The sequence below is a fragment of the Vidua macroura genome, chromosome 16 (genome assembly GCF_024509145.1).
Source record: "Vidua macroura isolate BioBank_ID:100142 chromosome 16, ASM2450914v1, whole genome shotgun sequence".
In the NCBI taxonomy this organism is placed as follows: domain Eukaryota; kingdom Metazoa; phylum Chordata; class Aves; order Passeriformes; family Viduidae; genus Vidua; species Vidua macroura.
This window is the reverse complement of record NC_071586.1, coordinates 15,908,215-15,932,696: the sequence shown is the minus strand read 5'-3', so window position 1 is coordinate 15,932,696 and position 24,482 is coordinate 15,908,215. Positions and strand designations below refer to the sequence as shown.

The window sequence follows — 24,482 nt, the reverse complement described above, 5'->3', positions numbered from 1 at the left end:
AACACACCCTGGAGAGGCAGCACCGCCCCTCCACTGCCCGCTTCCCTGCGGGCTCTGCCCTCCCCAGGACCACGAGGCACATCCCATCTCCTCCTTCCCCCTGCCCGGGGCTGAACGCAGTCTGGGGCAGCTCTGGGCTGCAGGAAAATCCATCCCAGCTGAGCTGTGCTCATGGGATCGAGCTCCTGTTCCTTCCCTTTACCTTTCCAGTTCTCTACATCCCACCTGTGGGCCCCTTTTGGGGGTACCTCCACCGTGCACTTCACTTACATGTGTTGTAGGCCTTTTTGTGGGACAAAATTTCAACCACGTCTTTCTTTTTAAAGTTTTCAGGCATGAGAGTTGGCTCTGGAAGAGAAACTGAAAGATTTAATCACGGGTAAGGACAGGCTCGGGCGGCTCCAGCGGGAAGAAAACTGTCCTGCAAACAGTGAAACCATGAATGAAAGAGAGGAGGACGGATGCTTTGCACACAGCAATGGCTCCAGGAATCCTTGAATTCTGCAATTCAAAGATCTCCCCAATGGAGGACTCAGCTGGAGCTGAAAAAGGTAAAACGAGAGGTGAAACACACAGAAAATCCCAGACTGCTCAGAAACAGCCTAAAAACTGTCCCCTGAGATGAGTCCCATTTCCTCCCACTGCCAGCCGGGCACCGTGGCCCTGGCAGGAGAGCTCAGACATCCCTCTTGCTTTGCTGGAATGCCTCCCACAGGATCACCACCACTCCACAGCCCCAGCCTGGACCCCGCTCTGGGCTTGTGGCACCCAAAAACTCCTCTGGGTGGAGACCCCAGTGGGTCTGTGGGAGACCCCAGCTGAAGAGTGATGGGAGCTGCACAGGCACAGAGCTCCAGGCCCGTCACAGCTCCTGGGGGACACCCACTGATGATTAGCATAAATCGTGAAGTGCTGCTGGTGATGATTTCTTTGGACACAGGAATGTTTTCACGGCTTTTCCAGCATTTCCAGAGTTCTCCAGCACTGGAGCTGCAATTGCTGAAAGCCTCCAGCGGGGTTTCAGTGCCCAATGAAATGTGGAGAGGAAATAGATCGTGGCAGCAGAGATAATGAAGGGAGATAATGAAAGCATCTCCACCTTAATGATCCACTGTGCCACCAGCCACAAAATCCTGAGGATGAACAAATTCATGCCAGGGGTGATGTCACAGACAGGCATTGCCTTGCTGCCCATCGAGCCCCAGTTCCTCCCAGTCCCTCCCAGTCCCTCCCAGCTGGCACCAGGACCTATTCTGGGGCTCAGTACTTACTCGTGGGCTTCTGAGTCCCGAAGTGCAGCTCCAGGTCGAGGTATTTGACCATATCACTCAGCTTGTCGTAATCCGAGTCTTCCCCGAGCTGTGGGGGAGGAGGAGTCAGGAGCTGTGCTGGCACAGGGACAGCCCCGCACTGCCACCGGTGCTGGCACATTCCCTGTCCCCACGCTCAGCTCCGTGTCCCCAGAAGGAACCAGGACAGGCTGGTGGCACCATCCTGTGACTGGAGGCTCGGCCAGTGCCCTGCAGATTCACTCAGCTCCTGGCACAGCTGAAATCCTACAGAGCACCTCTGTGTTCACTTGCTCCTTGGGCATGACCCCCTTACTGAAGGATGAAATGGGAATTCCAGGAGCTCCGGGAATTTTTCCGCACACAGAAAAATCACTGTGAAGAAGTATCTTCCTTCCTTCCTGGAGTGCTGGGGAGAGGGACCTGCAGGGTTTCAGTGCCTGGGGGACTGGAAGATGATCCCACAGCTCCCCTCTGGCTGCTCAGGGCACAGAGAATATGAACACCGGGAGAGGCTGGGAGTTAAACCCTGGGAAGGGACTGGATCCACCTCAGAGTTCCACTCCACTTCATGGCCACGATGCCAAGGGATTGTCATGTCTTGTCTCACCCCTCTCCTCTGCTGCCCCCTCCACTGTCCTGCCCTCTCGGGGCTCTCCCATCACTCTGCTCCAACCATCCTCATCCTTTCCCACTGACACCCACCCCCACAGCTGCAGAACACATCTGGAGGCAGCTCCTGGCTGTGGCAACCCCTGAGGGCAGGGGAGTGCTCCCCAGGATGCTGCAGACAAAATCAGCAGCTCAGAGGCTTTCCAGAGCCTCTCCCCACCCCAGCAGCTCGGTCCAAACACCTGCAAGGACGAAGCGGAGCCCTGCAGAGCCTCAGCACAGGTCACTGCTCCCCAGGGCGCGTCTGGGACCCCCGTGCCTCACCCCACGCCCCTCTCCCGGGCCATACCTGCCCCCAGATGGTCCCCTCCGAGTTCTCCACCTGCTCCCAGCGCAGCCTCTTGACGCTCATGTGGTTGGACTCGCTGCGGCGGTGCAGCAGCCCCCGGTGCAGGGGCGGGGCGCAGGGCACGGGGGGCGGCGGGGGCGGCGGCGGCGGGGGCGGGACGGGGTGCAGGTGGCTCACCAGGGACTTGGGGGCGGGTGCCGCGCTGGCCTTGGTGGCCTCAGCCTTGGTGGGGCCGCTCTGGGGGTCGTGGAACTGCAGGGGGGGCGGCGGGGGCGGGGGGCTGAGCGGAGGAGGGGGGATGTGGTCCGAGAGCGTGGAGTAGGTCAGGGAGCTGCCCTCGTCGCTGCTGCTGATGTACTCGCTGCTGCTGACATCGTTGGTGACGTAGCTGCCCTGGTCATCCTGGAAACTCATCTGCGTGGGCACAGAGCAGAGGCTGAAGGTGGCACCTCATCCTCCACCCGCCATCCTCCATCCTCCTCATCCTCATCCACATCCTCCTCATCCTCCACCCGCCATCCTCCTCATCCTCCACCCACCATCCTCCATCCTCCTCTAACCACCATCCTCCATCCTCCTCATCCATATCCTCCTCATCCTCCACCCACCATCCTCCTCATCCTCATCCACATCCTCCTCATCCTCCACCCGCCATCCTCCATCCTCCTCCAACCACCATCCTCCATCCTCCTCGTCCTCCACCAACCACCATCCTCCATCCTCCTCATCCTTCACCCACCATCCTCCTCATCCTCCACCCACCATCCTCCTCATCCTCCTCATCCTCCACCCACCATCCTCCTCATCCTCCTCATCCTCCACCCACCATCCTTCCATCCTCCTCATCCTCATCCACATCCTCCTCATCCTCCACCCGCCATCCTCCTCGTCCTCCACCCACCATCCTTCCATCCTCCTCCTTCTCCATCCTCATCCTCCACCCACCATCCTCCATCCTCCTCGTCCTCCATCCTCCTTGTCCTTCATCCTCCTCATCCACATCCTCCATCCTCCTTGTCCTCCATCCACATCCTCCATCCTCCTCCTCCTCCATCCACATCCTCCAGCCTCCTTGTCCTCCATCCTCCTCATCCTCCATCCACATCCTCCTCATCCTCCACCCACCATCCTCCATCCTCCATCCTCCTCCATCTTCATCCTCCACCCACCATCCTCCATCCTCCTCCTCCTCCGTCCTCCTCGTCCACATCCTCCATCCACATCCTCCATCCATCCATTATCCATCCATCTATCCATCCATCCACCCACCCAGGTGTGTCCTGCCCCTCCCTGCCACCTGCAGAGCCCAGGACGTGTCCCCTGAGCCCGGCCGTGGGCGGCTGCGGGCCCAGGGCACCGAAGCCGGTGCTCTGAGCACCCCGTGCCACGCTCACCTCCTCGTAGTCATTCTCGGGGGTGAGGAAATCATCCACGATGGTGACGCGGTGCCCCAGCTGCTCGCTGAGGGCGTCCAGGAACCGGTCGGTGTCGCGGCTGCGCGGGGGCCTGGAGAAGGTGAAGAGCTTCTTGCGCCGCGCCAGCGGCGAGTACTCGCGGTGCTTGGGCGACGGGGCCGGGCTGCTGTCCAGGCTGACGTAGGGGTTGGACTCGGTGCTGCACGGGGAGGCCACGCTGCTGTGCAGGCGGTAGTAGCAGGGCTGGGTCGCCAACTCGCTCGGCCACGCCAGCCCCGGCTTGCGGCCACCTGCGGGACAGAGCCGAGGGGGCTGCACGGGTGTCCTGCAGCTCCCGAGGAGAGGAGAGGAGAGGAGAGGAGAGGAGAGGAGAGGAGAGGAGAGGAGAGGAGAGGAGAGGAGAGGAGAGGAGAGGAGAGGAGAGGAGAGGAGAGGAGAGGAGAGGAGAGGAGAGGAGAGGAGAGGAGAGGAGAGGAGAGGAGAGGAGAGGAGAGGAGAGGAGAGGAGAGGAGAGGAGAGGAGAGGAGAGGAGAGGAGAGGAGAGGAGAGGAGAGGAGAGGAGAGGAGAGGAGAGGAGAGGAGAGGAGAGGAGAGGAGAGGAGAGGAGAGGAGAGGAGAGGAGAGGAGAGGAGAGCTTGCCAGGCTGTGCTGCCATGGATGCACCATCCCACACGCGGCACTGCCCTCTGCAGAGCCAGCCCTGCGCTCACACGCGGAACCATCTCTGCTGCCTTGTAGAACGGCACCAAGAGGACGCTGCCTTCTCCCCCACCACCTGGCCAGCACCACCCACCATCAGCTGAGATGCCCCCGGAGGTACCTGCAGCGTGTGGCAGCTCTGGGGCGGGGGGGCGATGTCCTGTGCAGGGCAGCGTTGCCCACCTTGCCAGCAAAGCCGCCGATCAGGCGGTTCTCCAGCTCTGCGTACACAGCCGACATCTGGGGAAGGACACAGAGCTGCTGCCATGCCCAGGGCCTGGGGAGCCCCAGAGACCTGCCCCAGGACAGTCCCCACAGGCCAGGCTGGCCAGAGCAGCTGTGGCTGCCCCTGGATCCCTGGCAGTGCCCAAGGCCAGCTGGGACAGGGCTTGGAGCACCTGGGATGGCAGAAGGTGTCCCTGCCCAGGGCAGGGGTGGCACTGGGTGGGCTTTAAGGTCCTTTCCAACCCAAACCTTTCTGGGACTCTCTGGCCCACCAGCACCCATCTCTTGCTCTTTAAAGGGGGACTTCACCCCAGCCCAGGCTGCTCTGCCCTGTCTGAGCCCCCCCAAGAGCCTCTCACTGATGAGGCTGCAGGAAGACCCTGGCAGACATCAGCCTCATTAAAGGTGACCAATTGCCCAGGGAGGTGACCTCAGAGAGGGGCTGGGACACCGCCAGCCCCCTGCAGGTGTTCACCCACAGACACATCATTCCCCTTTTCCTGCTGCCCTGTGTTCACAGGAAAGGAACCAAACTGCCTTGCTGCGGACACACCACCCCACACACGTGGGCAAAGCCCTGCCAGAGGTGTCCCCAGCCCCGTCACACCATTTTGGGGTTGGGTGTCTCCGGGAGGGACGTGCCATCACCAGCCTGTCTCTCTCCAGGGATCAGGCGAACGGGGACCTCCACGGTGTCACTGCCTGCGGGAGGGAGAGACAAACCACTCACTGCTCTGTGTGTGCCCCAGCTCCCCTCAGCCCTGACCCACAAAGGGCCCCTGTCTCTTGCTGGGACCCAGAGTGACCTCCCTGCCCCAGCCCCTGCTCTGGGGGTCCCGGGGGAGCGGTGCAGGGCGGGTTTAAGGTCAGCAGACAGTTTCAAGCTGCTCCGCTCTTCCCTCGGGGCAGCTGAGGACAGGGCTGCTCCCCACAGCTGGCCAACATCTGCCCAGACACACACACAGCTGTCGGCTGCTCTCCGTGCTCTAATCCCCACCAGAAAAGCTCCTTGGAGCCAGGGCAGAGGATCTTCCCTGGGGAAATGTCTCAGACCCCCCCTGACAGCTGAGGGGCACCACATGCCCAGGAGGTCCTTAGGGAGGTCATGGTCAGGAGCACGGGTCAGGGGCCCTTCAGCATCAGCCAGGAGCGATGGGAACAGCCAGGGCTGCGTCCCCTGAAGGGAGGCAGGGCTGGTGCCACGAATGGGGCTTGTCAGGAGTCCCAAAGTGGCCCTGAGCCATGATCTCCTTCCTCACATGGATTTCACAAATGTGGTTTTCCCTGTTAATTTCATGGAATCTGAGAATGGTCAGAGGGAAGCCATAAATTTAACTCCCAGAAGGGGGGGCCCAGACCAGCAGGACCAGTTCACATCTGAGTAATGGAAGGGGTTGAAAATAACATTCAGTGGTCTCTTATTGAATTGGTTCTTTCCTTATGGAATCGCTGTCCCTGGAGGTGTCCATGGCACCCCTGGGTGTGGCACTCAGTACTCTGGGCTGGGTGACAGTCACAGGTTGGACTCGATGATCTTGGAGGGCTTTTCCAACCTAAATGATTCTGTCATTCTATAATTCTGTGATTCTGTTTTCTGAAAACATGGATTCCCAGAGGATGCCTCAGTGCTGACCTCCACCTTTTCCCATCGTTCACGCTTAGGAACAGGTCAGGAATTTGGCTCGGGGCAGAGCAGGACGCAGCAGGCAGAACCCCCAGGTCCCAGCCCAAGTCACCCACCTGCTGCCCCCTCCTCAGGGCGGGGGGTCCGCAGGCTGCCCCGGCACAGGGAGGCCCCTCGGACGGAGCTGCGGTACCGATCCTCGGCCTCCGCCTCGGCTGCAGCAGGAAACACCTCTGTGAGGCACAGCCTGACCCCACAGCTCCCCACTGCTCCTCACCCCGCACAGGCACCCCCAGAGCCCCCCAGGGCCCCCCGGGCCCATGGGACTCAGAGCAGCTGCCATTCCCGGGAAGCTGCTCGCTGCATCCCCGGGGGCTGAGCAGGTTCCAGGTGCTCGTGCCAGCACAGGGCAGGGATGGATGCACAGGGATGGGACATCCAGTCCCTTTTTCCAGCAGGATTGGCATCCACCAGCTCGTGGCCCACATGAAACTCCAGCCCTGAGCTGGGCTGGTCCCAGTAAACCCTTCCTGCCCCCAAAGGAAGAGAAGGAAGTGGGGCCAGCTCTGGAATGCTGCCTGGAAGGAGCACATGGCCCATGCATCGTCCATGTGCAGCTCGGGGAGGCTCACAGCAGCACGGAGGGAACGGGGCATCCATCCCTGAGGTACCCAGCAGAGCAGACTGGGACAGGGGAGAGCACCGGAGTTTGGAAGCCCAGGGGAAGGACCAGCCCAAATCCAGAGATCTCTGGCCACGGTGCTGCCAGGCACAGACACACAGAATGGACCACAACCACCAAAGCTGCTCATGCTCAGCGGCTGCCCCTGAGACACTGAGAGGAGCCAGGGACCAGCCTGGAGCTGGGAACAGCAGCCTGGGACAGGGAGATTTGCTCCTTTGCTTCCTTCCTCCCCTGGCTGGGGATTCCTGCCCTGCATTCCTGGAATGCAGCTGTGAGCTTCTGAGGTTATACACTAATCACAGGGCATGAATTCCTGGGAATCCACAGCCCGTGGCTGAGCTGTGATTCTGCACACACAAAGCAGAGGTGGCTGAGTGCCAATCCAGTGAGCATGGAGCACAGCATCCCATGCACAACAGGAAGGATTTGCACCAGGACTTGGAGCTGGTTCTGTCTTCTGCTAAAATCACTGTTCCTCCAAAAGCCTCTCTTCAAACAACACCTCTTTTACCTTTGCTGAGTCTAAAATTCACACATCTGTGTGAGCAGCTGAGAACAGGAAAATTGGAAGCAATTAAGAGTGCAAACGCACAGATTAGGACGTTTCACTTCAAACCTGCTCTCCCCGGTCCACCACTGGCTTTGTGCTGCCACAGAACCAGGTGAGGGTGATGGTGAGGGGACAGGGGGACCAGGGACAAGGGGCATCACCAACTGCCTTTGTGCTCTTGGGAGAGCAGCACCGCCTCTAACAACCATGGATGTTTTTGTGACATCCCAAGGGATGCTGCGTCACCCTTATTTTACCTCTCTGATCTGAATGCTGCCCTTACACCAGCTGTTCCCTTCCTGGGCTTCCTCACCTCTAACCACCTGAGCAGCTTCCAAAAAGCCTTCGCTCCCAGAGTCACCCTCTCAGGTACCACCTCTCCTGTCAACGCAGTTTCATTCCAAAACTACACCAGCACAAGGGACTGAGCTCCCAGCAGCCGGCAGGACACGACGTGTCCGTCCTGGAGCACGGGGGCTTCCTCTCACCTGCCAAGGCCTTGTACCCCAGAAACCTGTCAATCTTTTGCTGGCAGTGCTCCTGCTCCTCGTAGCTCAGCAGCTGGTAGATAAACTGCCAGAGGACTTGCTTGGCTGGTGTGTCCAGCACCGGGTACACATCCACAATGAGAGTGTCAATGTTCCTGAAAAAACAGGAGAGAGCTGGGCAGTGACAGTGTCAATGTTCCTGAAAAACAGGAGAGAGCTGGGCAGTGAGAGTGTCAATGTTCCTGAAAAACAGGAGAGAGCTGGGCAGTGACAGTGTCAATGTTCCTGAAAAAACAGGAGAGAGCTGAGCAGTGACAGTGTCAATGTTCCTGAAAAACAGGAGAGAGCTGGGCAGTGAGAGTGTCAATGTTCCTGAAAAAACAGGAGAGAGCTGGGCAGTGACAGTGTCAATGTTCCTGAAAAAACAGGAGAGAGCTGGGCAGTGACAGTGTCAATGCTCCTGAAAAAACAGGAGAGAGCTGGGCAGTGACAGTGTCAATGTTCCTGAAAAAACAGGAGAGGGCTGGGCAGTGATCGTGTCCCTCTGGCACAGCCCCTCCTGCTTCCCAGCCTCGTCTTTGCCAGGGACTGCTTCCTTCACTGCAGAGCTGCAGCGATTCAAAACCACCTGGATGTGGCACCTGGGGACATGGTGCCACATGGTGGTGGCCTCAGCAGTGCTGGGGGAATGGTTGGACTCAGTGGTCTCAGAGGGTTTTCCAGCCTAATGGATTCCATGATTTTATGAGTAAGAGGGGTGGGGGAGCACCAGAAAGCTGAGAGAAGCCCTGAATTTTAGCCAGCTGCAGGTAAACAGGCTGTGGGAGAGATGCAGTGGGGAGGGTGGCTGGGCTGGCAGCTCCTGGGGCCAAAAGCTCCATCTGATTTTGGTGTGTAGAGCAGGGAAAAGGGCTGCTGGGAATAGCTGAGCACCCCATCCCACGAGGATAGAGCAGACTGCAACAGGATGAAATTCTGCCCTGGCACAGCGTGCCCAGAGCAGCTGTGGCTGCCCCTGGACCCCTGGCAGTGCCCAAGGCCAGGCTGGACAGGGCTTGGAGCAGCCTGGGACAGTGGAAGGTGTCCCTGCCCACAACAAGGGGTGGAAAAGGATATTCTTTAAGGTCCTTTCTAACCCAAATCATTCCATGATTCTGTGACAGCCTCTGATAAACACTGCTGGAAGACCAAGCAAGGGCAGGAAAGGAGGTCACTGATGAAATCTGGAGTGTGCCTGGGGATGTGGTTGCATCCCTGCACAGGACAGGGGGAAGTGCTCCACGGCAGGACGAGGGCTCTGCCAGCCACAGCCATTCCCCTGCAGCCACCAAGGAATGCTGCAGCCGGGATTCTGGGAAGAGTGAGGAGACAAGGATGGAACATGGAGGGATTTACTGAAAGAGCTGGAACAGGATCTGTCAGGGACAGCCAGGCTGCAAGACAGCCTGCACTGGGGGATGAGGGATAAGAGGTGACCAACTTTAAACCTAAAGGAACCAAAAACTGAAGGATCTGCCCTATCCCCAGGCAGGACACCTGGCCTGAGGTGAGCTTGTGCCCAGAGAAGAACCCTGCCTGGGGAACCTGGAGAGCACAGGGACAGCAGAGCTCGTGTGGCAGCCTCCCAGCCCAGCTGTGCCCTGCCTGACAGCCAGCCTGGCACGGGCACTGCTCCAGGCCAGCTCCCGGTGGGAGAGGTCCCAGCTGGCAGGGAGTTACCGGTGTTGGAAGAAGCCCTCCAGTGCCTTGCAGACGGCGAAACGCTCGGGCGGGGTCAGCAGGTGCTCCAGCTGCTGCGTGAACGTCCTTCCTTGGATCTTGATGCTAGAGGGGAGAATCTCTGCAACCCACTGCAGGGAGGTGAGGGCCGAGGAGCTGCTCGGGGACTCAGCAGAGTCAGAGTCTGCAAAATAAATATTCCATCTTTCCTTGGCTTCTTTTGAGGGCAGTGGAGCAGTTTGAGTGCCGCTGGCTGTGTGCTTTGAAGTAGGTCAGCTTGGACGGGGTTTGGAACGACCTGGTCTGGTGGAAGGTATCCCAGCCCAAGGCAGAGGGGTGAAATAAGATCATCTTTAAGGTCCCTTGCAACCCAAACCGTTCCAGGCTGCTGTGGCTCTGTGCAGCACGGAGCTGCTGGGGTTGGTGTGAATACACCTGCAAACGATTTGGGGCATCCCAGGGCTCCTAACGTGGGGCTGAGGGAGTCCAGTGCTGCTCCAGAGGGAAGAGCCAGGCCCCGACTCCCAGCTCTGTGCATTAGGGAGCAGCACCCCAACAGCACAGGGACCCTCCAGCCTCCACGGGGCTTGGGGACCGCGCTGTGCCCGGGGGATCCTGCCCTCCACGGGCACCCTCTGCTGCCCAGACACCCCGAGCTCTCGGCAGTCACCGATCCCTGCAGCAGGGTAACAATCCCGCACGGCACAGCCCCGAGCCGCGGGCTCGGCGCAGCCACGGCGTTGGATTACTGCAGCCAAGGACACAGCGCACAGGAAGGACGCTGCAAGGGACACCGAGGACAGCCACACAGCAGGATGAGCCCTCCTGGAGAGCAGCCAAGCCTTGAGATCCAGCCTGATCCCACAAAGCAAGGGGCCGCGTGCCCTGGGGAGAGGAGCGTCCCCCAGGCAGCGCGTTAAACCTGCTCAGCCTACGGAGGCGCTCGGCAATTCCCTCCTGCACCAGGAATTCGGGAGCTGGCCTGGGCTTTCTGCTCTCCAGGCCCTCCTCCCTGCACTCTTACCGTTGGAGAAGTTGACGATGCCCTCTTCCACCACCAAGGTGGGCATGGCCCCGCTGCCCTGCAGCATCGACACCACCTTGTCGTGGGAGCAGTTCCTGCGGGCACAGCAGAGCCCGGTCAGAGCTGCTGCAGCTCCGGGGCAGCAGTGAGGACACACAGCTGGCAGCTGCCTTCCTTCACCTTGGAAAAGCCTCCTCGTGCTGCTCACAGCCAGAGGGGTTTGGGCCCCGCTGTGATTCCCTGGGTTCTCTCCCCCTTTGCTTGGCTTTCCCTGCGCTGCACAGGGAGGAGCCTCCCGAGGGAGAGGCTGGACCTGGCCCATGAGTGAGCCCCGAGGAATAACCACGGGAATGCCTCTGGCCACCCTGAGGAGTGTCATGGCACGGGAAGGCAGAGTTAAGCTACACCCAGACCCAGAAAATGATTTTTCCTTTAAATAACACAGCACTGCAGGTCTGTCCTCGCCTGTCCCAATTCTTCACGAAAACAAAATGCAAGGTGAATATAAAGTGTAATTTTGTAGGTGAAAAACTCTCGGGATGCCCTTGGAGAAGGGCATGGGCCAGGCTGGGACAATGCCTGCCAAAAACAGGGCTCAGAGGACAATCCTCAGCCCGGTCTCTTTTTTCTGGCAGTGCTGCATCAGCCAACAGTTCGCTGGATCAGCTGAAACGTGAGAACCTGATCCCTGACAGAAGCAGCATCAGCTTAACCTTTAAATATTCATCACTCTCTCTTGTCCTGTAGCCTCCTCTAACCCTTTGCTCTTGGTTTTTATGCAGAAAGACACACCCGAGGACACAGCACTGGTGAGGGGCACAAGTCCCTCTGGTCCCATAGCTTTGGTGCACAAACAATACACAGAATTAACTTCTGGGTACAAATGGGATTCCCACGTGGCTTTAAGCTTACGATCCCGTTGTGGGAGTGATTCCTGGGCTGGATGGGGCTCTGCTGCTCTCCAAAGCAGAACCTCAGGTGTTTAACACATACAGATTAACTCAGAGTGCCTGAAATTGGGCTGGGCTGCACTCAGAACCCAGGCTATATAAACTGTCCTGCACAGGGCACTCAGATGAGGAGCAGGGGTGGAGAAAATGCTCCTCTTAGAGCCAGGTGTTGTACAGCAGCACTAAAGGAGCTGTCCCCAGCTGTCCCCACAGGGCAAACCCCTGTGCATGGCAGCACACGGGACCAGGGCCAGCAGCTCCTGTTCCCCTTGCCCAAGAGTGACCACAGCGTGTGCTCAGCCCCTGCCCCGGCCCTGGTGCCCTGCACAGCTCCTACCTCATGTCCAGGCCGTTGAGGAACAGGATCCTGTCTCCAGCTTTGAGGGCAGCCTTCTCCGCCGGGCTCCCTAAAGGCACACGGACAAAGGGGCTTCAGCTGCAGCACCTCTGGCTGGGATGGGGGTCCAGGGACACCCCCAGGCGGGGCACCCCCCTGAACCTGGCTTATCTGAGTGGGCTGGGACCGTCCACCCAGCTGGGTGCAGCAGCCAGCCTGCACTGGGAGTACTGGTGTCCTTTCAGCGTGGTCACTGGACACATTTCCCACTCCTCTCAACAAGGAGTGGATAAAGCCAAACCAAACTGTACCAAAGATGCTCATTATTCCGCTGGAAGAACTCCACCACTGAGCCTTGGGAAAGTCCCTTTTGCTCTTTTCTAGCAAACGGCACTTAACATTTCAAGTTCAGAGCAGAGATCAGTAAGTGATGCCCCGAATCTCGTGTTCCTACCTGGCAGGACAGACTCGATCCACACCGGGGCATGGCCACGGAGCGTGAAGCCAAAGCTCCTGTTGCCTTTATAAACCCGCACGGTTCTGTGGGTGAAAAAGGCAAACAGAATGTCAGAGTGGAAGATCCAGCCCTTGTTTCGTTCCCCAGCCCCTCCACAGCCCTGTTAGCCCAGGTTCTCCTGAGTGCTCAGGTCCCCAACGCTCCCAATGTCCCCACAGGTTCCTCTTTGGTACCAAAGTGTCTTTCAAATGTGGTTTCAAAGTGGAATATGGGATAAATATATAAACTTAAATAATAAATATATGTATAAAAGCTAAAATTCATCTGGTTCCAGCCCCCCATGGCAGAGAGTTGGAATTGGATGATCTTTGAGGGCTCTTCCAACCCAAACCAGTCTGTGATTCTTTATTACAGAGAATTAGACAGACAATGTGGTTCAGGGAGCAAAGGTCTCGTAGGCTGATGAGAGAGGAATTAAATTCCTCGAGGAAATTTTGGAAGGAGCATTAGGAAATCTCCCTGCTGGGAGGCTGATTGGAGCTGGGAGCTGTCCCTGCAGGGAGCTGGGGGAAGGCAGCATTACTGAGATCATTTCCAACCAGCGGGATCCTGTGCTGGCAGGGAGGGAGACTGGGCTGGGAGCGCATTTTGGACAAGTCACAGGGAAGATCAGCCTGGCAGGAAGGCGGGCTGGAGCCTGGATCCCCCTGCTCTCCTGCTGCCTGGGTCGGGGCAGGGTCTGCCGGCAGCACGGGAGCTCCCCGCCCTCCGGGGCGCTGCGGTCTGGCCATCTGGGCACGGGGAGGGAAGTGGGTTAATCCCTGTGCTCCAGGGATTGTCCCGCCTTCCTCCCACAGCCTGGCCAGACACCGACTCGAATCAGGGAACCTTAGGGTCGGAGAAGACCTTTCAGATTATGAAACCCACCTGTCGAGCCAGCACCACCCCCGTGTTCACCACCGCCCCATGTCCTCGAGTGCCGTATTCACCATTTCCTCACCACTCCCAGGAGTGGGGACGCCACCACTGCCCTGTGACACTGTCACATTGCCCTGTGACAATGCTTGACGACCCTCGCTGCGAAGGAATTTTCCCTGATATCCAAACTAAACCTCCCCTGCTGCAACTTGAGGCCATTTCCTCTCATCCTGTCACTTGTTACCTGGACAAGACACCAGCCCCAACTTGGCTCCAACCTCCCTTCAGCCTCCTCTGTGCCCTGAAGCCTGCTGGCACAGCCAGGCATCCTGGATCCTGCTGGCACAGCTGGGTACCCGGAACCCTGCTGGCACAGCTGGGTACCCGGAACCCTGCTGGCACAGCCTGCATCCCACCCAGCGAGGAGCAGAGATCCGCTCTCAGCCCGCCGGCGCCACCCCAGCTCCTCACACAGCTCGTCCGGAGCCAGCCCTGCAGAGCCGAGGGGACGCAGAGCGTGCCGCGGAGCCGGGACGAGGGGCACAGAGCTGCCCAGCCTTCCAGAGGGAGAGGTCTTTGTCCATCCCGATCGCAGGAGAGCTCCCCAGCGAACGCCCCTCCCTTTCCCTGGCACCCCTCCCCGCATTCCATCCACGCAAACCCGGGCCCCACAGAGGCGCTACCTGCGGGCAGCCCCCGAGGCCACATTGCTGGTGATGAGCGAGGTGGTTTTGCGCAGGCTCTTGCTGAGCTCCTCGTGGCTGCGGGGCACGGAGCTGGCGCGGGTGGACACGAGCAGCCGCTCCTGGTGGTCCTCGCTGCGGCTGCGGCGCAGGCGGTTGCCGTGCTCGCTCTTGGAGCGGCACAGTTTGCTGATGAGGCTCTGCGACACCACCTCGTCAAAGCGCTGCCGGTGCTTCTTGGGGATGAAAATCCTGGGGAAAGCGGGCAAGGGAGGAGGGTGAGGAGCGGGGCCCAGGCGGCTGTGGCACAGAGCCGCGGATCCGGGCATCCCTGGGAGGGAAAGATGTGAGCTCCTCGCGTCAGCTTGGCCTCAGTCCTCGCAGAGTTGTGAATGCTGGGGACACCGGGGGTGCTGGGGACACCGGGGGGACACCGGGGGTGCTGGGGACACCGGGGGGACACCGGGGGTGCTGGGGACACCGGGGGGACACCAGCTGCATCTCTTCCCCCATCCCATGCAGAGCTCCGTTGGAGCAATGATGTCGGAACCTTCCCCCAGACCTGCTTCTTCTGGGACCCCCAAAACGCTGCCCCCCATCTCCTGCCCCAGACTCTGCTCTCCTGGGCCCCAGCCTTGAATAGTCCCACATTCCAGCTCCCTCCACAGCCAGGCAGGAGCCTCGTGCCCCTTGGGAGATGACGGCGCTGCAGGGCCGGGCACGGCGATGCCGCAGGCAAGGGGACACCCCAGGAACTCGCTCTGTTTTGGGTCACCTCCCCTCTGCCTGGTAGGAGCAGCCAAGTGGCCTTTGTGCCCCTGCAAGGACCCCCAGGACGCTCAGGGGATGCACGGGGAGTGCACAGCAGGATCCCAGGAGGGAGGGAGGGAGGAGGCACCGCTCCCACCTGGGCCGGGGTGAGCTCCATAACCCCGGGAGACACTTTTCCTTTTCCTTCTGCCTCACAGCAGCCAGACCCCAACAGCTGCTCACCTTCCCCTGGCCCCCACCCGCACATTTAGGGGCTTCTGGAGGAGCTGTCATCTCCGAGTGTTTCTATAGCAACTCCTGCAGCTGCAGCTCGTTTAGACAAAACCAGCTCGGGGGGTTCGGCAGCGCAGCTTCGTTAGCGCCCGGCACCTCGCGGGGTGTGAGAACAGGGCCGGTGTTATCACAGCCTCGAGGGGTGTGAGCACACCCCCGGCTGCCTGGGGACCACGTGTCCCACCGGAGCGGGAACTGGGCCAAACTGGTGCCAGAGGACCCAGAGGAAGCTGCTCTGAGGGGTGGCACCAGCGGGATACAGCTGGGGCTGGCAGGGGATCCCACAGGGCTCCCTCGGGCAGCTTCACCAAGGGAACACAAAATCCTGGGTGGAGACAGAGGAGGAGAGGCTTCAAATCCCAAATCCACCGGGACCGGGACATCTCTGTTTCCCCCAGCCAAAGGCAGAACTCAAAACAAGAGCTGGTGCAGGAGAAGGCAGCCCACAAGCCACCCGAGGCTGGCAGATGCTCATGCGGAGCATCTGGTGACAATTTAAAACAAGTACCACACTGGTGCAATTCACAGGTGATTTGTCATTAAGCAGCAACTGAAAAAGAGTGAAATTTTGCTAATAAATAGTTCACTCTGTGGGACAGGGGAGGATGTGGGTCCCCCAAGCCTCTGCCCCGGGCTGGGCACCCACCAGGGAGAAGTCCGGGTTCCTCACAGGCAAAATGAGCACAATCCCATTTAATTGGCCAAATTACATCGGCCCTGCTCGTTCCAGCAGAGCTGTCCCACTTTGCACGAGCCTCTGCTTCAGCACTGGGCTGAGGAGCTCGGCTCCAGACCCGGCCCAGGACCGGCACTGGCACTGCCCCAGGACTGGCTCAGAGCTGGGGCACAGCAGGGCCCAGACAGGAGAGATCTGACTGACTGCTGCAAACAATCCCACCAAAGCAGGCCAGACACTTTCCGTGGCTGTTCCTGCAGTGTCCTGCCATCCCGCGGGATAAACCTGCCTTTGTCCATTGGCATGGCACCAAGGAGCAGCACCCAGCTGGGGTTTGCCTCTCCCAGCAAATCCCACCGGGATTCACGGAGCATGGACGTGCCCACCCTGACTGTGGAGGTCAAGCAGGAGCAGGGTCATACAGTGCTGGCCTTGTGCCTTCTGCTTCCTCTTCCTCAGGTGCTCCGGGTCAGCCCTAGCTCTGTTTCCTGTTGGAGAGGGGATGGGAAAGGCACCCCCATCCCTGAGCCCTGTGCCCGCTCCCACGCCGGGTGCCACTGAGCCCCAGGGCACCAGCCCTCCTCTGCAGCAGCTTCTGCACTCATTCAGGAGAACTCAGTCTGCTCGAAGACGTGGATGTGAATTCAGGGCGTTTTCCAGGCCAGGAAAGGTCCCAGATGCTCCAGGCTGCTTTACCTTCACCCCATCCCCAAAGCAGCCCAACCAGGATGGTGGCAGAGTGCCACTGTGCCCATCCCCTGCCCTCGGCTCCTGCCCGGGCTCCCTTTGGCACCTCTCAGCCTGTGCCACACTCCCATTCCACAGCTGCCAGGTGGGTCACTGGCCACCCACCCCTGCACAGACAGTCCCGTTCCTGCAGCCCACCCTCGCTGGGAGCTGCCTCCCCCATGCCCAGCCAGCGCTCTGGCCAGCCCCTGTGCCACGTGCACATGTCCTGCGAGGGGCACCGAGCTGCCCTGGACAGTTCCACCCGGGATGCCAATGCTGGGGCTCAGCGGGACAGGACCTGTCCCTGGGGAGGGCAGCAGGGGCGGCTCCAGCCTGGCCGGGGCGGGTGAAGCTGCCGCAAGTTTGCTCAGCCAGAGAGCGAGGAGACAGCGAGCCTCGCTCCATCACACCCCCAGCCCCACGTCCTCATCCCCCCGGGCTGCCCTACAGTCCTGGAGACAAAGCAGCCCCAGACGGGCTCTTCCCACCCCAACTCCCCATCCGAGCTTGGCCCGACTGCCCGTCGGGGAGCAGCCGGTGCCGCGGCGGGCGCGGGGCAGTGGCAGGGCTGTCCCGGGGACACAGCGGGGTCCCCACAGCCCCCAGAGGCAGCCGAGCCATCCCAGGGACGCCCGTGGGGCACGAGGCTCTGCCAGCACCCCACGGGCGGGCACCCGCGGGGCAGCGGAGCGGGGACACGTACCGAAAATGCCGGGAGAAACTCCGGTCCTTTCCCATTTGTCAGGGTGCGGCGGGAACAAAGGGGAGACGCTTCAGATCCTCATGCAGCTGAGCCTCGGGCTCGGCTCACGCCCACGACGCGGCCGCTCCGACAGCCCGAGCGCCAGCCGGTGCCGCCCCGCGTGTGGCACCCCCGCCGTGCCCGGGGAGCGCGGCCAGACGGGCACCTCCAACCTGGCTCGGCCCCTCGGCCCCGCTCCGCCACGCTGCCAGCCCCGGGAGCAGCTTCAGCATCGGCCGAGAGCCTCCGCTCGCCTCCGCCGGGCTCCGGCGCCAGCTCTGCCCTCGCTGCCCGGCTCAGCCCCGGCTCGCAGCCGCCAGCCCTCCCTCTTCCCCTCAAAACTGCAGGCGCTGTAATTTCCAGCTGGAACGGTCTCGTCGATCCTCAGAAAAAAGGAGGGCACGGCTCGGCGCCGAACTCCGGGGGGATGCCTGCCTGGTGCTAATTAGTTGACTTCTAAAAGTGCTCGTGTTTAAATTACGTGCTGCAGAAAGGGGTGAGAAACCTTAAAGGCAAACGGCAGCAGGGGTGCGGGTTTTGGGCGGGGAGGTGGAGCTGCCAGGCTGGACCAGGAGCAGGAGCAGAGTCATGGGCCTAAACCCCCGCGTGGAGCATCCTTTCAGTAGGTATAAAAGAGAAAACCATTCTTTAATTTAAATAACGCCATCTCTAAGCACATCACTGGTGTTTGATGAAGAGGATGTGAGGCTTCCCAGAGCTGCCAGCATCACACACAATCCCCAGGTAGTAGCAAAGGAAGGAGAAATGAAAAATGGATGGTTTAGCCCCAAAACAACCAGCAAAGACCCGACCTTGAGTTTGTCAGTTGTGCAGAAAAACACGTCCCAGAGTGGAGTAAAACACTGAGCTACACTTGGACTATGCCTAAACTGTGCTGTGGAAACCACTAGCAGTCCTGAAAAGCTCTGCTGGTCCAGCCAAATGCTAAAATCCGGGAGGGAATAAAAGAGGGAAAACTCTTGCAGGCTTTACCCCCAGAACAGGAATTCTGCTTATGAACCCCAAACGCTCGAACCTCATCTACCCGTGTGTGTGGGACGGGGGTCACAGCCCCGGGGCGTGCGGAGCCTCCGGCCCCTCGTGCAGGAGCAGAAGTCGCTCCAGCCCGGCAGCACCCCGGAGCTGTGACTCCATTCCCGTTCTCCCCGTGCTGGGAGGCTCCACAATCACTCATCTGGCTGCGGTGCTTTGCAGATGGGACCACTGTCACCAGCTGCCAGGAGTGAAGGTGCTTTTCCGCCCGGGAGTGCGGGCAGGCTGGGAGGCAGCGGCTGAGCACAGGGCGGGGAGCCCCTCACAGCCCTTCCCCGACCACCCTGCTCGCCCCCGGGGACAGCCCAAACCCCCCCGGCACCTTCTGGAGAGGGTCACCCTCTCCTGACACTTCCCTGCTCCAGCTCCGGTAACGATTCATCAAAGGGTCCCCCCGGAGCAGATGCACACCCCGTGCATGGCTGGGGGTCCCCTTCCCCATCAGCACCCCAGGGTGCCCTCAGCTGCCCCAAATCCAGGCTCCCTGTGCCCAAACCACGCTGTGCACCACGACCTGGGGGCTTTGTCCTTGCCCTGGCAGGGACAGGCGGTCCCACAGCTCCGGGGACACGGAGACATTCAAAGAGACCCCCAGAAAGGCTTTTCCTGCAGCTCCAGGCTGCTTTCCCTGTTTTCTTTAAGACACTGGAAAACTCATCCTAAGTAACCACTTCCCAAAATAAAAGTTGTGACTCCAGCAGGGCGCAGGCGGGCCAGGCTGATCCCATCTGCATCCCAGCCGGAGTTTGATTTGCCAAAGGAATTTAATCTCCTATCAGGAGATTTCCCACCGAGGCATTTTGGTCATGACCTATTTGAACTCCACCAATAAAAAAGGAACTCGCTCCCAATTATCTCACTGCTGACACGTTTTGTTCCCTGCCGCCCTAATTCCCCTATTTTTTTGGGCAGTTGAGCATATGCTGGGCCATCAGATTAGGGATTTTTTTTTTTTTTAATGGAAGCAAACAAGAGCTGCTTTTCCTCCATTGCCATCCTGTGATCCAGGTGGTTTTCCAGTGGGGATGCCGGGGCCGTGGACAGGAGGACAGTATCAGTGTCAGTGACAGCATCAGGGACTCAGGGGGTCTCTCATGCTCCATCCGCATCCAAAAGAGCTGGGAAGCTCCCCCCAGCCCTGGAGAGGTGGGTACGTGGAGGGGGGTGGGAAGCAGGGAAGCAGCACAATCCATAATATATAAATCCTAATGGCTGGAATGAAATTTCTGATCCAGGGCCGGTCACAGATGGCTGGAGCAGTTTAATACTGGAACACGCCAAGCGGTTTTATTGCCGTGAAAAAAACAAGCTGAGACAAATAGATTGTGTTGGGAGCGTCATTAACACGGACTCGGTGGAATTTCTCCCGTAATAAGGGAGCCCCCGATGGGCAGCGATCTCAGCTGTGCCGGCGATCAGAGCTGGCTGCGGTGGGAGCGGGCTCAGCCCAGCCCAGCCCAGCCCAGCGCGGCTCCCTTGGCTTTTCCCCGGGAGCAACCGGAGCGAAACCAAAGCAGTGAAGAACAAACTGCCCCAAACTGTCCTAAGCACAACACGACTTACAGGAGACCCAAGACAACACCTCACAGTCCAAAGAGAGCCAGAGCTTTCCCCTAAGGATGCAGCCGGGGCGAGGGGCTGGATCACGCACATCGCCCATGCCAGCCCGGGCTAACAGGACTGGCTGTGTGACCACCAGGGCCAGTTGTTGTTCCCGGCACTGCGGCTCGGAGGATGGGATCTGAATTTCCCCCCCAGTTCCACTGCAAACAGATGTTTTTAACCCAAACGGTGCTGCCGGGGGCTGGCGCATCCCTGGCACGGCACCGCCGGGAAAACCCACGCTGCGAAGGGACACAGTGCCCGGGCCGTGGGGGTGGGCGAGTGCACAGCCCTGCGTGACACCGAGGAGGATCCCCCGTGTCCCGCTCGGCTCCGAGGGTGACTCCTGCCCCCGGAGCCCAGGGGTGGGCTGGGGGTGCTGGCGGCAGCTCTGCAGAGCACCGGCGCTGCCGGAACCGCAGCTCTGCCCTGGTTTGGAACCAGCTCAGAAATCAGAGCAGCACCGAGGGACGTGACCCCCTGAGACCGCGGCCGGCCCAAAATAACCCATCCCCGCCCCAGCCCGAGCGGGGCACAGGCAGCCCCGGCGCGGGGAGCAGAGGGGACAAAGCCCTCGCTCTGCTGTCGCAGGTGATGGAATAACCCAAATTAGAGCCTCCTCCTGGCGGAGTCCGCGAGCGGAGCAGCTCCGAGGCAATACGCATGCTAAGAGTTAATTAACTTCCAGCACACCTTGTTTTCGCAGTGCCAGGGGCTGCCACATTCCAGAATGGACCTGATTTAAACCCACTTCCCTCACCCCCGGGAAAGGTGCGTTCGTTACTCACCCGAGACAGCTCATCTTCCCCCCCGGCAGCCGGATTTCAGCATCCTTGGGCAGAACTACAGCTGTGCACTTTGCCTACACACATCAGCCATATGGGCAGGGGATGGGAGCGGGGAGGACCCGGCACAGCACGTGCATTATCCCCGCTATCCACAACCGGGCAGATGAAAAAAAAAAAAATGTCAGCAAATTAAAATCTGCAGGAGCTTAATTCTGGGCAAATGGGATGAAATCCATTTGAGATAAAAAGAAAGGGAGGGGGGTGGAAAAAATATCCGGTAGTGGAAAAGCCCGGCTCGAGGACAGAGGAGACGTGGCTGCAGCCCCGGGAGGATCCGTGTGCTGAGTCGGGGTCTGGGGTTACGCTGAGCCGCAGCACTTCGCAGGGAGCGCGGTAAAGCCCGGGGGGAGCCCAGGGAGGGGACAGCAGGGGAGGGGACAGCAGAGGACAGCCGGCAGCAGCGACAGCACAAAAATAAATACAGCCGGTGCAGAGGGAAGATCCAATCAGGCCAGCGCGAGGGTCAGTGGGAGACGGGGACGTACCGGCGCCTGGCCCTGCGTGACATGGGACACACGGGCACACACAGCCCGCCACCACCGTGTGCCCATGCCAGGGCTCAGCCGCCTGCCCGGGGCACGGAACAGCGGCGGGGACCCATCAGCCCGGCCCCCATCCCAGTCCCTGGCCGATGGCACGGCCGTCCTGGGGAGAAGAGGCTCATCCCAGCCCTCCGAGGGCTCCTCAGGGCGAGCACGTGGATGAGATCACGGGGCTGTGCAGGACTGACCCCGTCTCAGGTGGAAACAGTCCCTGGAGAACTGGGCACAGCCTCACAGCGATGCCCGATGGGAACTCCCCAGGTCCCAAGTCCCCCCTGAGGTGATCCCACAGGACGAGCCCCAGGACTCTCGCTGGGCCAGGTCTGATGGGCTCTTCTGCCCAGGCTGCACCCACATCAGTGCCCGGGGTGGCTGCCCTGTGCCCCAGGACAGCACGACGGCCACAGCAGCACCCCCACACTGCTCCCACCCCAGAGCCAGCGCTGGAACCGGGACACCCCCTGCATGAACCCCCCACGGCCCTTCCCAGCCCCGTGTGCTGCTTCAGGGCCCCTCCTCACTCAGAGACAGACTGAACCGGCTGGAATCACCCAAGGAATTCACAGCACCCTGAATCCAGAGCTCCTGGGAGCTGCTCACCACCTTCAGTGAGAGTAAAAGCAGGGACAGCTCTTGCTTGGCAGCGAAGCCACCGGAGAGACCCCGGGATCAGCAGCTGGGATCAGGCACAGCAGCACGCCTGGCACTGCCCCCAGCACCCACAGCTGGGAAACCTGGTCTCCAAGGCACCTCTTTTATTTATTTTCCTGACTTCATTTCATTAAGATTAGACAGTAAATCTTTTCACTGAGCTAAATATTTAATTTCCATTAAACCCAGATTAGCTGCCAGACCCACGGCACCCCTTGCCCCAGCCCTGGCGTTAACCTTTCACACGGGGGCAGGGGGCAGTCAGGGGGTTTGACCCTGTTTTGGGGAGCCATAACGTGGTGCTGCCCCTGGCATCACAGGCTGGGCATGGGGCAAGCTCGGGATGGCAGCACCGGGTCCGGCCACGCTCTCCTCACTGACACAGGGATTGCTGGGACAGGGACATCCTGGGGGGAACCTGCTGTGCCCCCCACAGAGGGGCTTGGGTCCGGAAGAAGATTTGGACACTTATTCAAATCCCCTCTGTGAGGGGAAGTAATCCCACATAATTCCCCAGGGATGATGACAAAGGGGATATCCGAGGCATTTGAGGCATTTTCACGGATCTTGCTGGGGGGAAAGAATTTTCCTGAGTTGTGGGTGGCGGGGGCTTATTTTGTGATTAAGTTTGGGGTGATGGTGCAGGCCTGGCTCGGTGCCATCCATCCCTGCCCCCAGCCCCAGCTGTTGGCAGGTTGGCTCCCTCCAGAATGCTCAGTGGGGACAGGACAGGCTGGACATGGGCGCCTGGACAAGGTGACTGCGGGCAGCTGACTGTCCCCTCTGCAGGGCTCTGTGCCTGCTGTCCCCAGGTGTGGGGGGCTCTGGGGGACCCTCACGCAGTCACAGCACAGCTGGGGGACACTGCATGGCCAGGGCCCCGAGCCACCCCCCACCCTGCCCGTCGCAGCAGAGACCCTGCACGGGGACGTTGTTATGGAAACTGTAATATCTTGCAATTCCTCTGATTAAAGCAGCAATTGGAAAGCTGGGCCCGGAGCGAGGCCAGATGGAGACCTGATTCCCTAATGGCCATCGTCTCAGCCTGGCTGTAATCCCACCACGTGTCCCTGGGCCAGCCCCAGCTCCGGCCTCGCTGCCAGATCGGCTGCCGTGGTGCCGGGGACCCCGAGCCCCAGCAGAGCAGTGCCAGGGCATGCCGGGGTGAGTGACCACTCCCTGGCACCCCATGGCTCCAGCAGAGACCCCCCCCCCAGCCCCCCCAATGCCAGCAGTGCTGGCCAAGCCCTCGCCCGCACCAGCTCTCACCCTGCAGAGCTCAGATTGTTTTCTGGCCAAGCTTCTGGAGAATCTCCAGTGGCTCTGCAGCTAATCCCATCTCCCTTCCAAATCACAGCCAAGAATGGGAGCCACATCCCTGCTGCAGGCAGAGGCAGTGGGTGCAGGCCCCCCACACTCCTCCCCTGGGCAGGAGGGCACAGGGGTGCTGGGCTGACCTCTGCCACCAAGCTTGGCTCAGCTGTCCCTTGGAAACTGGTTGGCATCTTCCCTGCAGGATCCTCCCAACCCCTTCCCTGCAGGACCCTCCCAACCCCTTCCCTGCAGGATCCTCCCAACCCCTTCCCTGCAGGACCCTCCCAACCCCTTCCCTGCAGGATCCTCCCAACCCCTTCCCTGCAGGACCCTCCCAGCCCGCCCTGCTCCCCGCAGCAGCAGGCACGGGGAGGTTTGATGGCCCCAGGGCAGCGGGGAGGTGCCCCTGTACCTGATGCTGTCGATGAGGGGCTGGTGGCGCTCCTGGGTGAGCACCAAGCACAGGGCGTGGGCCAGGCACTCCACCCTCCTCTCGGCCGCGTACTGCTTCAGCACGGTGAACACCTTCTCCTTCAGCTCCGGCTGCTCCCCGAGGATGGCATCCACCTGCAGCGTGGGACAGGGCACCAGGGGAGAGGGGCACTGAGCGGGAGGGCGTGGGACCGTGGGCGAGGGCACTGCCACACGGAAAACGTGTCCCACTGCCCGCTCAGCCAAGGTGCAGGGAACCACGCAGAGGGACGCTTGAGAGGTCAGCCCACCACAGAGCCCTGCTCTGCTCCCACGCGTGGAACTGCTGGTCCAAGCAGTCCACCAGAGCAGTGGTGTGACCCCAAACTCTGCCGGGTCACTGGCCCTGCAGGAGTGGCTCTGGCACAGCTGGGGTGGGATCAGGCTGGAGTCTGCCTGGCAGAGGATGCTGCAATGGGCTTTTGGAGCTATTTAAGCTTCGTGCATCGCTCCCTGATCCCTCTGGGCAGCTCCGTCCTGCCCTTAGCGCTGCCCCATCCTCTCCAGCTGCGACAGGCAGAGTAATTAGTTAATTACCATTGAGCCAATTACCCTACCTGGGACCCTCCTTATTCACCTCCTCCCACACTGGGGGTTGCCCCTTGTCCTTGGGCAGCGGGAGCAGGTTCCTCACCGGGACCTCTCGTGTGGGATGCAGGAGCTCCCTGTGACCTCCCCTCGGTACTTGTGCGTGCTGGGCTTTCCTGAAAGGCGACGTTTTTGTGCTGCCAGCAGATTTCACTGCAGCGTTTACCTGCAGGAAGGGCAGAGGAGCCCCTCACCCTT

General features: G+C 60.3%; 1 protein-coding gene across 1 annotated transcript in view; it reads right to left on the bottom strand.

Moving 5' to 3' along the window:
* GRID2IP (Grid2 interacting protein) overlaps window positions 1-24,482 on the bottom strand; it is a 38,360-nt gene that overhangs the window by 7,867 nt on the left and 6,011 nt on the right. The window contains exons 3-16 of the mRNA XM_053992397.1: window positions 23,638-23,792; window positions 14,025-14,276; window positions 12,421-12,506; window positions 11,967-12,036; window positions 10,680-10,774; window positions 9,656-9,839; window positions 7,937-8,091; window positions 6,330-6,428; window positions 5,197-5,291; window positions 4,490-4,604; window positions 3,645-3,955; window positions 2,251-2,664; window positions 1,272-1,359; window positions 271-348 (exon numbers count right to left, since the gene is read on the bottom strand). Of these exons, the coding sequence (XP_053848372.1) occupies window positions 271-348; window positions 1,272-1,359; window positions 2,251-2,664; window positions 3,645-3,955; window positions 4,490-4,604; window positions 5,197-5,291; window positions 6,330-6,428; window positions 7,937-8,091; window positions 9,656-9,839; window positions 10,680-10,774; window positions 11,967-12,036; window positions 12,421-12,506; window positions 14,025-14,276; window positions 23,638-23,792 (2,197 nt within the window). The remainder of the gene's footprint in view (window positions 1-270; window positions 349-1,271; window positions 1,360-2,250; window positions 2,665-3,644; window positions 3,956-4,489; window positions 4,605-5,196; window positions 5,292-6,329; window positions 6,429-7,936; window positions 8,092-9,655; window positions 9,840-10,679; window positions 10,775-11,966; window positions 12,037-12,420; window positions 12,507-14,024; window positions 14,277-23,637; window positions 23,793-24,482) is intronic.